We start from the raw sequence: 16,288 nt of genomic DNA on the forward strand, positions 1-16,288 counted from the left end.
TGGCGCTCAGCCTTTCTTATGGTCCAGCTTTCACTGCCATACATTGCAACTGGGAAGACCATAGCCTTGACTATACGCACTTTTGTTGACAGGGTGATGTCTCTGCTTTTTAGTGTGCTGTCTAGATTTGCCATGGCTTTCCTCCCAAGGAGCAAGCGTCTTTTAATTTCTTGGCTACAGTCCCCATCTGCAGTGATCTTGGAGCCCAGGAAAATAAAATCTGTCACTACCTCCATTTCTTCCCCATCTATTTGCCAGGAATTGAGAGGGCCAGATGCCATGATCTTGGTTTTCTTAATGTTTAGTTTCAACCCAAGTTTTGCACTCTCCTTCTTCACTCGCAACAAGAGGCTCTTTAGTTCCTCTTCACTTTCTGCCATTAGAGTGGTATCATCTGCATATCTTAAGTTGTTGATGTTTCTTCCGGCAATCTTAATTCCAACTTTTTGATTCATCTAGCCTTGCCTTTCTCATGATGTGCTCTGCATATAAGTTAAATAGGCAAGGCAGTATACAGCCTTGCCGGACTCCTTTCCCAATTTTGAACCAATCAGTGGTTCCGTGTCCAGTTCTCACTGTTGCTTCTTGGCCCGCATATAGGTTTCTCAAGAGACAAATAAGATGGTCTGGTATGCCCATCTCTTTAAGGACTTGACACAGTTTGTTATGATCCACACAATCAAAGGCTTTAGCATAGTCAATGAAGCAGAAGTAGATGTTTTTCTGGAACTCTCTAGCTTTCTCCATGATCCAGCGTATGTTAGCAATTTGATCTCTAGTTCCTCTGCCTCTTTGAAATCCTGCCTGTACTTCTGGTAGTTCTCGATCCACATACTGCTGGAGTCTAGCTTGTAGAATTTTAAGCATAACTTTACTAGCATGAGAAATGAGTGCAATGGTGCGATAGTTTGAACATTCTTTGGCACTGCCTTTCTTTGGAATTGGAATGTAAACTGATCTTTTCCAATCCTGTGGCCACTGTTGAGTTTTCCAAATTTGCTGGCAAATTGACTGTAGCACTTTTACTGCATCGTCTTTTAAGATTTTGAATAGCTCAGCTGGAATACTGTCACCTCCACTAGCTTTGTTGTTGCTCAGCTTTTCTAAAGCCCACTTCACTTCACATTCTAGGATGTCTGGCTCGAGGTCAGTGACCACCTCATTGTGATTGTCAGGGACGTTAAGCTCATTCTTGTATAGTTCTTCTGTGTAATTTTGCCACCTCTTCTTTATCTCTTCTGCCTCTGTTAGGTCCCTGCCGTTTTGGTCCTTTATCATGCCCAATTTTGCATGAAACATTCCTTTCATCTCTCCAATTTTCTTGAAAAGATCTCTGGTCCTCCCTATTCTATTGTTTTCTTCTATTTCTTTGCATTGTTCATTTAAGAAGGCATTCTTATCTCTTCTAGCTATTCTTTGGAATTCTGCATTTAATTGGGCATATCTTTCTTTTTCTCCCTTGCCTTTCGCTTCCCTCCTTTCCTCAGCTATTTGCAAAGCTTCCTCAGACAGCCATTTTGCTTTCTTGCATTTCTTTTTCTTTGGGATGGTTTTGGTTTCTACCTGTTGTACAATGTTGCGAACCTCTGTCCATAGTTCTTCAGGCACTCTGTCAGATCTAATTCCTTAAATCTATTTGTCACCTCTACTGTATATTCAACAGGGATATGATTTAATTCATACCTGACTGGCCTAGCGCTTTTCCCTACTTTCTTTAATTTAAGCCTAAACTTTGCAACAAGAAGCTCATGGTCTGAGCCACAGTTAGCTCCTGGTCTTGATTTTACTGACTGTATAGAGCTTCTCCATCTTTGGCTGCAGAACATATAGTCAATCTGATTTCTGTGTTGACCGTCTGGTGATGTCCATGTGTAGAGCCGTCTCTTGGGTTGTTGGAAAAGTGTTTGCTATGACCATCGTATTCTCTTGACAACATTCTATCAGCCTGTGGCCTGCTTCATTTTGTACTCCAAGGTCAAACTTGCCTGTTATTCCAGTTATCTTTTGGCTTCCTACTTTAGCATTCCAATCCCCCATGACGATAAGGACATCATTTTGGGGTGTTAGTTCTATAAGGTGCTGTAGGGCTTCATAGAACCAGTCAATTTCATCCTCTTCAGCACCGGTGGTTGGGGCATAGACTTGGACTACTGTGATATTGAATGGTTTGCCTTGGATTCGTACTGAGATCATTCTGTCATTTTGAGGATTGTATCCCAGTATTGCTTTTCCTATTTTTTTATTGACTATGAAGGCTACCCCATTTCTTCTGAGGGATTCTTGCCCGCAGTAGTATACTTGATGGTCATCTGAATTAAATTCACCCATTCCTGTCCATTTTAGTTCGCTGATACCTAAGATGTCGATGTTTAGTCTTGTCATCTCTTGTTTGACCACGTCCAGCTTTCCTTGATTCATGGATCTTACATTCCAGGTTCCTATGGAGAAAAAAATCTTTACAGCATCGGACTTTTCTTTCACCACCAGACATATCCACAGCTGAGCGTCCTTTCGGCTTTGGCCCAGTCGCTTCATTATTTCTGGTGCTACTAGTACTAGCCCTCTGCTCTTCCGCAGTAGCATATTGGATGCCTTCCGACCTGAGGGGCTCATCTTCCAGCGTCATATCGTTTTGCCTTTTGGTACTGTCCATAGGGTTTTCATGGCAAAGATACTGGAGTGGTTTGCCATTTCCTTCTCCCGTGGATCACATTTTGTCAGAACTCTCTGCTATGACCTTTCCGTCTTGGGTGGCCCTGCACGGCATAGCTCATAGCTTCATTGAATTATGCAAGCCCCTTCACCACGACAAGGCAGTAATCCATGAAGGGGAATTTAATAAATAGATCTGATTAAACCTCATACTGTAGGTCTACCTTTACATCTGACTCATACATAATTAATATATGTTAATAATAATACCTCCAAATCACAAGACATTGGCTTTATTCTTATTCTTCCCCTCTGCAGTTTGAATATAAAGTATAAAGGACTAAAAAGAGATTTTCGTAGACATCCCAGCCTTTGAACTACCCAAGGAACTGAAACAGCAAAATTTCGCTGTCGGGGAAGCTTCCTCACCAGCCGTCTTTCTTTCCTCTCGCTTCACCTCTTTTTAACCTCACACCCCACCTTCTGTAAGGGAAGGCAGAAGACTCGCCCTCTCGTGAAAGATGGCCTCCATGTTTATGTGTCTCCAATTGCCACCATCGGCTTCCACACCACATGGTCCAACCCAGCCAATCAAGCCACACTGGCTGTTGTGCTCTGGTGCTTCATGGCTCCTTCTAGAGGAGGCAGACAGTGCCGGAGGGAATCCCGCTCGCACCATACCGCCAGTGGGGCATTTTCAAAAACAAACAAGGATTGGAAGGAAAACAATAGGAATAGGAATAAGAAAAGAACGCAACTCTAGAAAATCCATCGGAAAAAGGTGCCGGAATTCTGTTCCTGTGCGTTCTATGACAAAAAAAGCCCTGTGTATAATATTATTTACCACTTAAAGAAAATTGGCAGAACAATGTTTAATGAAGAACAATGCTTTAATGTTTACATTTTGACTTTTTTACCCCATCTATATTATTTTTTCATCACAGCAATAATCTTGTGAGGTAGGTTGAGCTGAGAGAGTGACTGACCCAAGGTCACCTCGCTGGCTTTTATGCCCAAGGCAGGGCTAGAACTCTCAGTCTCCTAGTTTCAATCCTGGTGCCTTAACTGTTAGACCAAACTAGCTCTAAATTCAACTAATTTTTTATACATTAGTGTCATCAAAAAAATTGAACCATTACATAGTTTTTCTCTATCTGGTGCACACCACCAGATGTGTGCAACTTCAGCTCCTATAATCCTTAGCTGGCATGCTTTGCTGGTTATGGATTAAAGGAATTATTCAACTTTCCTGGAAGACACCAACAGTATTCTTCTTACAAACGGGCTACGTTCTGAGAGTTCACAAGTCCATTTGCAAGTCTAACAAGCATATGTCAGCGCTGCTAACATCGGATGTTCTTGCTTTGACAACAGATGAAAATGCAGCCATTTTCTCTATGTTTTTAGAATTAGTTGGTGCTGGGAGGGGGGATTGGAATGAAAGTTCAGTTAGTCATAATAATAATAACTGCCATGGGAATCCAAGGACAAACTGGGTCCAGAGCTGATAACATTTTGGTGGGCTGGAGAGCTGGGGAGAAAGCCCAGGCTTCAAGCTACCGTATTTTCCGGCGTATAAGACGACTTTTTAACCCATGAAAATCTTCTCAAAAGTTGGGGGGTCGTCTTATACGCCCAGTCGTCTTATAAGCCGGAAAATAGTACATAAATCAATCGAGCGCCCCCGTTCTTGCAAAGCAACTTCAAGCCTCCTTAGTCCAGTCCCCCCTCCAATGTGACTCTCCCTTCCCACCCCCAAGAGCCTCTCAGCCCCTTCCCCTCCCACTTGCAAACGCCAGACCCCGGGAGCGGCAGGAAGCCCCTCCCCCTCACCCAAGCAGCATCTGAGCATAAGCAGATTGCGCTCGGCCATGCAGGCTGCCGAAAGGTGGGGACTCGGAGTTCCCGCGGTGGTTGCGGCTTCTGGCGTGCCGTTTGCAGAGTCTGGCCTGGAAGAGCGCGTCGTGTAAACGCAGCTCTTGTGTTTATTCCAAAGGGTGGGTGAAAGGAAAAGCCCCTTTCGGCTCTGGTGTGGCTGCAAGTCAGCAAGCCCAGGAAGGCACGCCCTCCCCTCTCACTGTGGAGGGAGCCGGCAGGGCAGTCCTGCGCACGCGCGTGCTCCCCAGCTGCTAAGGAGTCCTCGGGGAGCCGTGGCAGGCGCGTCACGCCCTTCCCTCTCGAGGCGGCACCGGCAGAGCCGTCTGGCGTCAGGCAGGGCACGCCATCCCCTCTCACTGTGGAGGGAGCCGGCAGGGCAGTCCTGTGCACGCGCGCGCTCCCCGGCTGCTAAGGAGTCCTCGGGGAGCTGTGGCAGGCACCTCACGCTCTTCCCTCTCGAGGCAGCACCGGCGGAGTCATCTGGTGTCGGGCGGGAACTGGCAGGGCTTTGCACCATCTGCATCAGATGGTTGGACACTTGGCAACTGGCATGTAAGTATTTTCCGGCGTATAAGATGAAAAATCTTGAAAATCTTCTCAAAAGTCGGGGGTCGTCTTATACGCCCAGTCGTCTTATACACCGGAAAATACGGTAATTGGGAAATGTGATTTATGACTGGTTATTGGGGGTGGGAATTGTACTTTGTTACTTTGCATCTAGGGGAGGGGAATTTAGTTTTCAGGTTACTTTGTTTCCCCTAATAAAAGATTTTTTTAAGGAAAACAATTTCTTGAAGTTCTTTTGAAGGGTTTCATCTGTCGGAACCATGACAAGATAAAAACATGCATAATACAGTTCTTATCTTACAGTATACAAACAATGAACAATGCAAGAGGAAGGCGGGAAAGGGTTAGTTTCTGATGTGCCACTTACATAAGTGGCATGCCGGACACTAAGCCTTTCCTTCGTTCTCCCACTCCTAGAACCTTTTAGGTTGGGGTTGCAGACAGGCTTGTTAATATTAATGAAAATTCATAATTTGAAAGTTCATAAGTTGAGTAATGTCTGTATAAGACTACTTGAAACACAAGTCTTTACCACTAGGGGGCCCTTTGTAACCATAATAGGTGTAATGCACATCTCATTTTATTTGTCATAAAACACACCTATAGTTCCTGACACAAACTAATTAGCCTGCTGGATCTCCAAATGTTATAGAATCAGCAAATACTGTATCCAGACTGAAGGGAAGCACCATTGCTTCAATGTTTAATGCCCACAGGGGCTTTGTTTTGTGGAGAGTTTTGTTTTGTGGAGAGTAGAAAGCTTATGTCACAGATGGAAAACCCTGACAATAATAGGAAAACCCTGACAATAACAATAATAGCAATAATAACAATAACAACAATAACAACAATAATAATAATCTGGAAGGGACCTTGGAGGTCATCTAGTCCAACCCTCTGCTCGGGCAGGAAACCCTATACCATTTCAGACAAATGGCTGTCCAGCCTCTTCTTAAAAACTTCCAGTGTTGGAGCATTCACCGCTTCTGGAGGCAGGTTGTTCCACTGATTAATTGTTCTAACTGTCAGGAAGTTTCTCCTTAGTTCTAGGTTGCTTCTCTCCTTCCGTTGCTTCTTGTCCTGCTTTCAGGTGCTTTGGAGAATAGCTTGACTCCCTCTTCTTTGTGGCACTGCGTTCTGGTTTTGCTAGGTATGTATATATGTTGCCATTAATAATTCTGCAGGAATTCAAATTACACAATTTAAAATCATTTCTACTCCCCTGCTTCCCTTGAAGACTATTATGTTTCCTGCTACTCAAGATACAGTACTGACACTACTCTGATAAATCGTCCCTCCTTGCTACAGTTACTATTATATTGTCCAGCAGCAATGCTGGCTCCAAGACAATACCTGAAGTTGTAAATGTTTTCCCTTATGCAACTCCATCCAGAACAGACAAATCACCTGAATTCTAAACTTAAGACTCTGGAATCAGCAACAATTCAATCCTGTCCACATTCAGTTTTAGCTTGTTTTCCTGTGTCCAATCCTCTACAGCCTGGAGATGTGTAACCCTGACATTGGAGAAAGAAGTACAACTGAATATAATCAAAGTATTGTTGGAACCTGACTCCAGACTCGTATGTGAGCTTTCTCAGTCCATAGAACAATTAGATAACGTTAAAGATAATGGACTTTTGCTGGATCCAGAAACAGGAAAATACTGAGGAATTGAGAGGTCTTCCAAAACTATCTACTGATACCCCAAGTAATAGAATTGGAGGCAATACTGAATAGGGACTCCCATCTCAACCATTCTCATTCCCGAGTCAACACTATCAAAAGTCTGAGAGATCCTTGAATATCAAACACTCCTCTTGCCTCTTTCCTGGTAAGATCATCTATCAAGGTAACTAAGATCATTTCCCATGCCAAACGTCTGTCTGAACCAGACTGTTAAATATCTAAATAATCCATTTCCTCTAAGAGTTCCTGGAGCTGCAGCACTGTAGCATTGCAGTTCTTTACCAGTTTGGTTAAATATCTTTAAATATACTTTATTCAGCCCTGAAATACCTTAGGGATTTGGCAATTTTAATGGGAACACATTGTTTGAAATGTTAATATCATTTATTAATATATTCAGAACTCTTTTTGCTCAAGTTTCATTAAGAATGGTTGGGAAGATAACAAGTGAAAGTAATTTATGTCATATGATTTTCTAAATTTACTATCATCTCAACAAAAAATGTATTTGGGGAAAATATGTTTGGAATGACATGTTTGATTATCTGCCAATATCACTGCATTTTTCAAAATGTTTTCATTAAAGGCAAGTTTGGCTTTGTACAGAACAATGGCTTGGATTCTAAGATGATTTAAGAATGTTTATGGAAGGAAACTTTCCCACCCATTCCTCCCCACAGCCTTCTATGCCCTTTGAAAAAGCATTCCCAGAGATTCAGGCCCCTTCCTGAATCAAGTTCAGGGCTGCAGAGAGGAAGGGAGACTAGTAATTTTCTCTCCACAAACTTACAGGATCCAAGCCAGCAGCTGTTCATGGTAATGTTATGAAACGGCTAGGGAACTGAAGTGCAAGCAAAAAAAAGTGTAGGAAACTAATTTGTCACAAAATTCTGAAAAATCTACCTTGTTACTGTTCTAAGTATTCTAGAATTAAATAATTGATGGGTTCATACACTGAAATAAACTATGATTTGTTATCTAAGCCAAAATTGTCTAGATTCAGGAGCATGCTAGCAGTATAGAATGTATACTGTTAAGTGTTATTTTTTAAAATTTAACTCCGGAGACTTTAATATCAGGTGCTTTAACCCTTACTAGCCTTCTTATTCTAACTAAAATGATATCTAAAATACTTAATAGAATAGTGACTCCTATTCTTATTTTTGAAATGCTATTAATGAAAACACTTTAGGTTTCTCCTCTTTTTCCATTTGCCCGAAGAAGTTACAAATTCTTTGCAAACTTCACTGCAGCTGATACCAACTTGGAATATACCCAACTTAACAGGATTACCTATGAAAATAGTATTTGTAAAAGCCTATAATTGATATCAAGGGACGCGGTGGCTCAGTGGTTAGGACGCTGAACTTGTCGATCAGAAGGTCGGCAGTTTGGCGGGTCGAATCCTGAGTGCCGCGTAACAGAGTGAGCGCCTGTTACTTCTGCCAACTTAGCAGTTCGAAAGCACGTAAAAATGTAAGTAGAAAAATAGGGACCACTACGGTGGGAAGGTAACAGCGTTCCGTGTGCCTTTGGCGTCTAGTCATGCCAGCCACATGACCACAGAGATGTCCTCGGACAAGCGCTGGCTCTTTAGCTTTGAAACGGAGATGAGCACCGGCCCCTAAAGTTGGAAATGACTAGCACGCATGTGCGGGGGAAACTTTACATAATTATACCTTTATATAATTGATATCATTACTAGTCTATTTAAATAAATCGGTAAAGGGATCTTTCCAGATTTTGCTAACCGTGTATCAAAAATGTAACACATTAACCACTGTAATCTCATGGATTAACTGCTCGCTCCAATTTTTCATCATCACTGAACTATTTAACAAGTGTGACAGTAATGATGTCTCAGTGATCAGGGGAATCTTATTGGACTTCCCATGCTACAGAACACCTTCAGAAATAGAAAACATATTCAAACTGTAGCTACCCTGTTACAGCTAACATACCAGGCCAAAAGGAACAAGTAACTTAAAGCCCCCAAGCTTCCCAAATAGAGTAAGTTTGTAACTGGATACTCCAGTTAGCATTTAATTTTTTATGAAACAATTCTAAAGCCTCGTTGTTGTTGATGCTCCTTTTACTCATTCTCCAGTTTCTTGATTCTCAACCTCAGTGGCTTCTTCTGACCTCTTGCTACCACCCTGGCTTTTCCTGAGCAGTCTGCATTCCTGGTTTCTGACTCATTGTGATTAAGCTATACAGGTAGTTCTCACTTAAGAAACACTTGTTCAGCAACCGTTTGAAGTTATGAAGGTGCTGAATGAAGGGACTTACAAGAGGCCATCAAAGTTTCATCTATTGTGGTGTGCCCTGCATTCATCTGAACAAAATTCAGGTTCACTTGCATTTATAAACTTTTGGCTGCCTACCTGCTACCAGCAGCTGCCCAGCCCTGGCCAGTGTCACCACACCCACTGCATCAGATGCTACTACTCTACCAGCTGGGACCTTCTTTCATGCACTGGCCAGATCCTTTTTCATGTGATAGCCAGGTTCTTTCACTGAAGGTACAGTGGGAAGGGCCAGGGCAGCTGCCAGTAGTGCGTAGTGGATAGCCAAAAAGGAAAATATGGGGGTGAGATGGGTTGAATTCAAGTGGAGGCAGTCCTTTACCTTATGCTTAAATACTTAAGTATTCCATTATCACGTTGAGTATTCTTTATGTTAGTATAGCTAATAAAATGTATTTTAAACAATTAAAAATACTTTAAGCATATGTTTGTATTTTTATAGAGATGAAGGATTAGTTTGATCTATCATAATACATAACAATATAATGGACCAGGTATAATCAAGACCAACATTTCAATACTTCACTTAAGACAGCTTTACCTTACACTTACCTGGAACTGCTGCCAATAAGCAGAGCGGTCACATGACATTTCACTTAATGGCCATGTTGCTTAATGACAGAGTTGCCAGATCCAATCAGGGTTGTTAGGTGAGTGAAGACTACCTGTACTGAGTCTACACTTATCTTCAGTTCCACAGACCACAATTCTGGTTTATCTTCAAACATTTCATAGCTCATAAGAACACAAAAGAGACATCTTGGAGTTTGATTCATTTTTTAATAATAAATTGTGCCAGCAGAAGCTTTCAAAAGGCCAATGATAAATAAATAACAGTTAAACTGAGTTCCTGAGGAAGAACCTACCACATAAAAGGATGACAGATAGATGTAAATATAAAAATGGCATTATATAAAAAGTAGTAATACTGAATCTTTCATAAACCACCACAACACAAGCACTGCATATCTCAGAACACTCCTTTCATACAAATGTAAACAAATACACAATCATTTTGCTTAGTTTACTCTGATGGATTTAAAGATGTTGTTTTAGATAGTATCTATGGGTAGGATATGATAGATTAAAATATTAAGAAATAACATATGGAATAACATAGGAAAAACTGAACTGTTAGATTTAAAAACATAAAATAAGCAAACACACAGTGGAATATTGCCCTCAAGTGTTATTGCAATCAGTCATTTAAAATAGGACTGTTAGACTAATCTGAATTAAAGATTTGAAAGAAAAATCTATTTAGGTATATATAGAATATAAATGAAGATATTTATGGCTTAATTATCTTTAGTATTCCATTATCACTCTGAATATTCTTTATGTTAACATAGCTAATAAAATGTGTATTTTAAACAATTTTTAAAATATCTTAAACATATGTCTGTATTTTGATAGAGATGAAGGATTAGTTTGATCTATCATAATACATAACAATATAACGGACCAGGTATAATCAAGACCAATATTTCGATACTTCACTTAAGACAACTATGGCTGACACCTAAATAGATTCTGTTCTGTATATACTTGTTTAAGATAAATCTACTTAAACAGCTCTTAATCATTCACAGTTCCAAGCAGCCTTGGAAGTATCAGCATTGTTGCCTTCATGTAGTGTAGATAAATCATTATGTGATTGTACCATCTCTGATTTTCTTTATATGGATGAGATTTTAACAAAATAAAACTACATGCTTTTATCATGTATGTGGTTTCAAGATCTTGAAATCATCACAGATAAACAAAAAACATGCCCCAAATGTGTTAATATTCATATGGTCTCAGAGATGCTTAAATCAGATGCTGGAACTTATTAAAACCCAACATTCTTCACTATAGATTTTGCTAGGGAACTGATGGCATGGGAATTATAGTCCAGCAACCTCTGAAGGAAAAAAAGTTTTTTACCCTTTCCTAAATCACTAAGGGAAGCTACACACTTTGATTTTCCACCGTAAAATGTAATCACAATAATGAATAATTGCAACTTAAGGAGGACTACAACCTGTTGATGAAGTATATGCCTTGTACATAAGAGTCCCATTTTCAATCTCCAGCATATCCAATAAGAGTCTCAGACAATAGGGCTTGGAAAACTTCTGTTTTAAAGAAACAGGTTGCTAGATTACCCTTCATTGCCTGGAGACAGTACACTATACCTAATCATCTGAATCAATAAATCAACTTTATATGTCCAATATATCCCAGAAATTCATTGTCACTTAGCATTATAGCTTAGAAGAGTCCTATAAATTTTAAAAAGAATATAAGGCTCCTGATTCAATTTTAAGGCACAGAGAATTGAAGATTCTCATTATATATTTCTGCATATAGATACTAAAAGATAATAATCATGAATACTATATGGCAACTTACAAACACACTGAATACTGTGCATTGTGTTAGGTAGGTGGGCCATAGATTTTGATCACAAAGTGATCTTGAAAGCTATGTTTTGATATTTGTCCTTTTATAGGCGGCTAAGTATCTTATGAAATTAGACAACTGATTAAACCAAACTTTCCTTCCCCCTATACACACCATCAATCCCTACGTGAATTAGACTTTTGCTATTTGTCTTAGAGAACATATAATAGATAGCACACAATCATAATAGAAAAACCATCCACACAATACTTTATCAGCACACCTATTGAAGGTCTAAAGTTAAAGATCTTCAGTAAAAATAGATGCACAGGACCTGCCTGTGAATGGCAAGAGAAAGGTCATTTCAAACAGAAAAACAAAATAACACAAGCCATGCAGCACTCTCCGCACACCAATCATTGATATCACATCCTGACTGCCACTTGCTCAGACTACGATTATACTAAATTCCAACATATTTTTCAAAAGGGAAATAAAGCAGCTTCAACAATTGTGTCAGAATTTTGAAATGTGGAAAAATACACATAAAAGATTAGGCTCTGAATACAAAAATGGCACTGGTAAATTTAGGACATTAGACACAATACATTTTTTCCTCTTACTAAATATTATTGCACAGACACTTTTAATAATATGTTCTTCAATCTTATGTATTTTCCTAAAATGTGACATAAGTGCGATGGATCCAATTCTTAACAAATGAGAAAAGATCAGCAGCATGATTTGTCGAAGTTAATTCCTATTATTTAGTAGGAAAAAAAACCCTGCTATAAACAAAAGTAAGTGCTCTTTTGCTCACTTAAAATAAAAAATAGCACAATGCCGTAGAAGCATGTAAATGCAACAGCAGATAAGAAAAGGTTAGTTAAGAATGTAACACACCAGGCCTTAGAAACTAGACTGAAAATCTGGATTTCAAGTGCACTCATCAACAAAGCTATTTACAGTTCTATATGGCCTAAAATCTGGAACAGCTAGCATTTAGAACCTTCTTTTCAAGTCTTTCTTTCCCCAGACTTGCACGATCCTGAACTGGAACAGATCCCAACTAACAACTATATAAGGAAGACCCTAAATTTATGAATAAAGTTTTTTTTTAGGATTCTATACAGTCATTTACACATATACAGGTTGACAAGCTCCATTCTGATCCAGCCCATCTTTGTTTTCTATATCAGGATTCTTAGACTGGCTTATATCTAGCCCAGAAGGCTTTGGATATCTGAATGGGTAACCATTGTCATCAAAAAACCTTCGGAAAGTGAACTCATAGAAGGCATGTTCTGTATGTTTTCCATTAGATGAGGCCTGAGGGTCCCATGCCCTCGCACTGTCTTCACTGGTGTCATCCCAAGGCCCATCTTCCTCAACTGGATCAAAATTGGAAGTGTCCATTGGATGGCTTATCTTTGGGACATAAGGAGCTGGCTGTCTGCGGATGTCAGTGGAGAAGTCTATGGAGTCAAAGAAAGTGTGAGCCTTGATATCATCTGCTCCATTTCTTCCAAGCCTCTCTTCAGCAGAGCAACAGAGTTTTGCGATAAGATCGCTAGCTTCAGGGCTGAGCTTGATCTGAGAGGGAATGTGCAGAGTATTCTCCCAGTTTATCACCTAAAAAAACAGCAATATATAGTTAGTGTTGAATATCAATCTGCATGAAGTGCAAAACATCCACATGCAAAATAACACTGTCACGCAACACAGCTGTATAACTGTACTCAATGATAATTCTGCCTTTTGCTTTTTTTTGTATGTATCATTTCACTTACAAAGAGAGCAAATTAAATAGGTAAGCAGATCACGGCAAAAAGAATCTTATTCCATAAAGGGATTCTGGGAAGCAATTTAATTGCATATTTAGCACAGTCCCCAGCTGACTTTCTTTTATCATAATCATGTTGAAGTCTTGTAGTCTCTGAACCAAGAAGAATAGTAAATATTTAGTAAACTATAACTACCACTGTTGCAAAGTGACCCATCTCACTGCTGAATACACCCTACTAAATGATCAGAAGGAACTAAAAGGATTTATATAATTAATGCACAGATAATTCTAATCCCCACACAACAAAAAAATCCTTGAATTGCTTTACATTCTACATAAAGAGACCACTTGATATGCCTATCTAAACAAATTATATTTAACCAGTGGAACAACCTGCCTCCAGAGGTGGTGAATGCTCCAACACTGGAGGTTTTTAAGACACTGGACAGCCATTTGCCTGAAATGGTATAAGGTTTCCTGCCTGAGCAGGGGGTTGGACTAGATGACCTCCAAGGTCCCTTCCAAATAATAATAATAATAATAATAATAATAATAATAATAATAATAATAATAATTGTTATTGTTGTTGTTGTTGTTGTTATTATTATTATTATTATTATTATTATTATTATTATTATTATTATTATTATTATTATTATATCCCAACAAATAAGATGATCCAGTTCTAGAGGGACAAAGACGGGGATGTAATATAGTGGTTTAGCACCATGTCTATGTATTATATATACAATGTAAAAATCAAGAGTTTGATTGCCAATATAGATATATATTAACTCACATATGAAGCTATTTTAATTAAATATTCAATAACAGTAAATCCTATTTAGAGTTAACAGGTATATGTGTTTGTGTGAAAAAAATAACAGTTTTAACTTTGTCCCTGGACAGCACAATTATCTAACAATCAATAGGAAAGAATATATGTAGGTCAGAGTTAAACTGTGGAGTCCTTGGTGCGTGTCCTACAGTAATGACATGGTCTATTGGTCTACCAGTTGTTTCTGAGATGATTTTAATGTATGGTAGTGTTATCCTTTGCAAGAGAGTACACACATTAAATATAAATAAATGTAACAATCAGTGAATATACCTTTAACTGAGTTTCAGTAGGAGTAGATGCCAAAAATGGAGGCTGCCCCACTAACATCTCAAAGAGAATTACACCAACACTCCACCAATCACAAAGCTGAGTATATCCTGAAAGGTAAGCAGAAAAAATATATAGTATTAGTTTCCATTGTTTTGTTCTAGGTTTAAGGATCATGATCATCACCATCACTCCCACCCCCATAATGCAGGGGTCCCCAATCCCCGGGCCACAGCCTACTAATGGACCATGAGCCATTTGGAACTGGGCCACAGAAGTGGTGAGTGAATACGTATATATCCCCACATGCGGAAGCAGTGGGCGAGCATGTGTGGCCACACTCCATTTGCGCAAGTGGTGTGTGTGTGTCCCCACTGCTCACACAAATGGAGCTGTGCGTACATACACATCTGTTGGCTGCTTGTGCGGAACCATCCCTTCCCATCCCGGCTGTCTGCAAAGCTAGAAAGGTTGGGGAACTCTGCAATAATGTATATCCCATTATATGCAGGTTTCTTAAAGCTTTTAATCTAAAAACTGAAATAACTGAAATGGTTCATTTAGAATCCACTAAGGAAAGCAAAATGTGCGTTCAAGAATATTCAGCTTATTTTATTCACTAAACTTGTAAAGCTAAGAGAACATGCAAAGTATTGCATTCTTCAAAAAATTTCATCTATCCTGAATGTTAAGTCATCTGTTTCAACTAATATTTGTTATAAAAATAGTTCTGCCCAAGTCTGTTTTATATATCAGGGACATGGAAATTGTCTGTATCTGAAAGTCAGTTATGGATTTTCTGTAGTTTTATGCTTATTATAATAAAAGCCGAACATCTTAAGACTTTATCTAGACATAGACAGCATATTCATATTTTCACAAGGTAAATAACAGTAATACACACACACACACACACAAAGATAAAAATCATCTACCTTTACGGAGAAGAACCTCCGGCGCAATATAGTTGGGCGTGCCAACTAAGGAATGGGCTAAGCATCTCTGATGTTGCTTTTTAGCTCTCTGCTCCAAGGTCTTTAACCTGTCTCCACACCTACAATTAGACACATCATCCCAGAGATCACTTGGCTCCATGCTATCCTGCCTGATGTGACTCCCTTTCAAAAGAAGAAAAACCAAACCAAAAAAAGCAGATTATATAATCAAAGATACATACAAACATTCCCAAGCTAGAAAACAAAAGCTGACCTTATTCAAAGTGAATTGCAATACAATATTCTCTATATATGAAGAATATAATTCATTTTATTGCAATTTATTTTAACATTTTTCTGTGGCTAATTTATTAAAAAGAGTGTTCCACAAATGTTAGGAACCGTAAGAAATCTCAGCTTTTCAGCCTTTTATTGAAAATAAGCTCTGGGACATCAAGTATGTCCAGAAAGAGTTACTTATGTTAAAGGCAAAGTACACCTACGGTTTGAACTTATGGTTGAAATTTAGCAACAATTTTAGTGATTGCTGCTGCCATTTGTATGGCAGTTATATAATAGTATATTTTATGTAATTTTATACTGCATTTTTAAAAAGTGTTATTAATAATTATAAGTCTATATATTTTATTGCTGAGTTTTCTGGCTCCAAGGCCTGAGTCATTTTGCAGAGGGAAATAGATGGCATCTAATTTTAATAAATAAATAAAGATTTGATTTGAACACCTTGCTTCTCTTATTTCTATTCAGAATACTGCTTCTAAAATAAAAAAGGTAAATATCTAGCAGCTTAGTTGCCTTGTTCCTTAATCAGCATTCAGGTAGTCAATTTACGACCCCAATTGAGCCAAAATGTTCATTGCTAAGCAAGACAGTTGTTGAGTAAATTTTGCCCCATTTTACAACCTTTCTTGCCACAGTTGTTAAGCGTATCACTGCAGTTGTTAAATTGGTAACATGG

At 39.1% G+C, this 16,288-nt stretch overlaps 1 protein-coding gene across 1 annotated transcript in view; it reads right to left on the reverse strand.

Moving 5' to 3' along the window:
- Window positions 1–9,860: 9,860 nt before the first annotated feature.
- LATS2 (large tumor suppressor kinase 2) overlaps window positions 9,861–16,288 on the reverse strand; it is a 58,476-nt gene continuing 52,048 nt past the window's right edge. Inside the window, exons 6-8 of the mRNA XM_083362016.1 lie at window positions 15,310–15,492; window positions 14,378–14,484; window positions 9,861–13,112 (exon numbers count right to left, since the gene is read on the reverse strand). Of these exons, the coding sequence (XP_083218142.1) occupies window positions 12,618–13,112; window positions 14,378–14,484; window positions 15,310–15,492 (785 nt within the window). The 3' untranslated portion in view covers window positions 9,861–12,617. The remainder of the gene's footprint in view (window positions 13,113–14,377; window positions 14,485–15,309; window positions 15,493–16,288) is intronic.

The sequence above is a fragment of the Vipera ursinii genome (assembly GCF_947247035.1).
Source record: "Vipera ursinii genome assembly, chromosome: 4".
In the NCBI taxonomy this organism is placed as follows: domain Eukaryota; kingdom Metazoa; phylum Chordata; class Lepidosauria; order Squamata; family Viperidae; genus Vipera; species Vipera ursinii.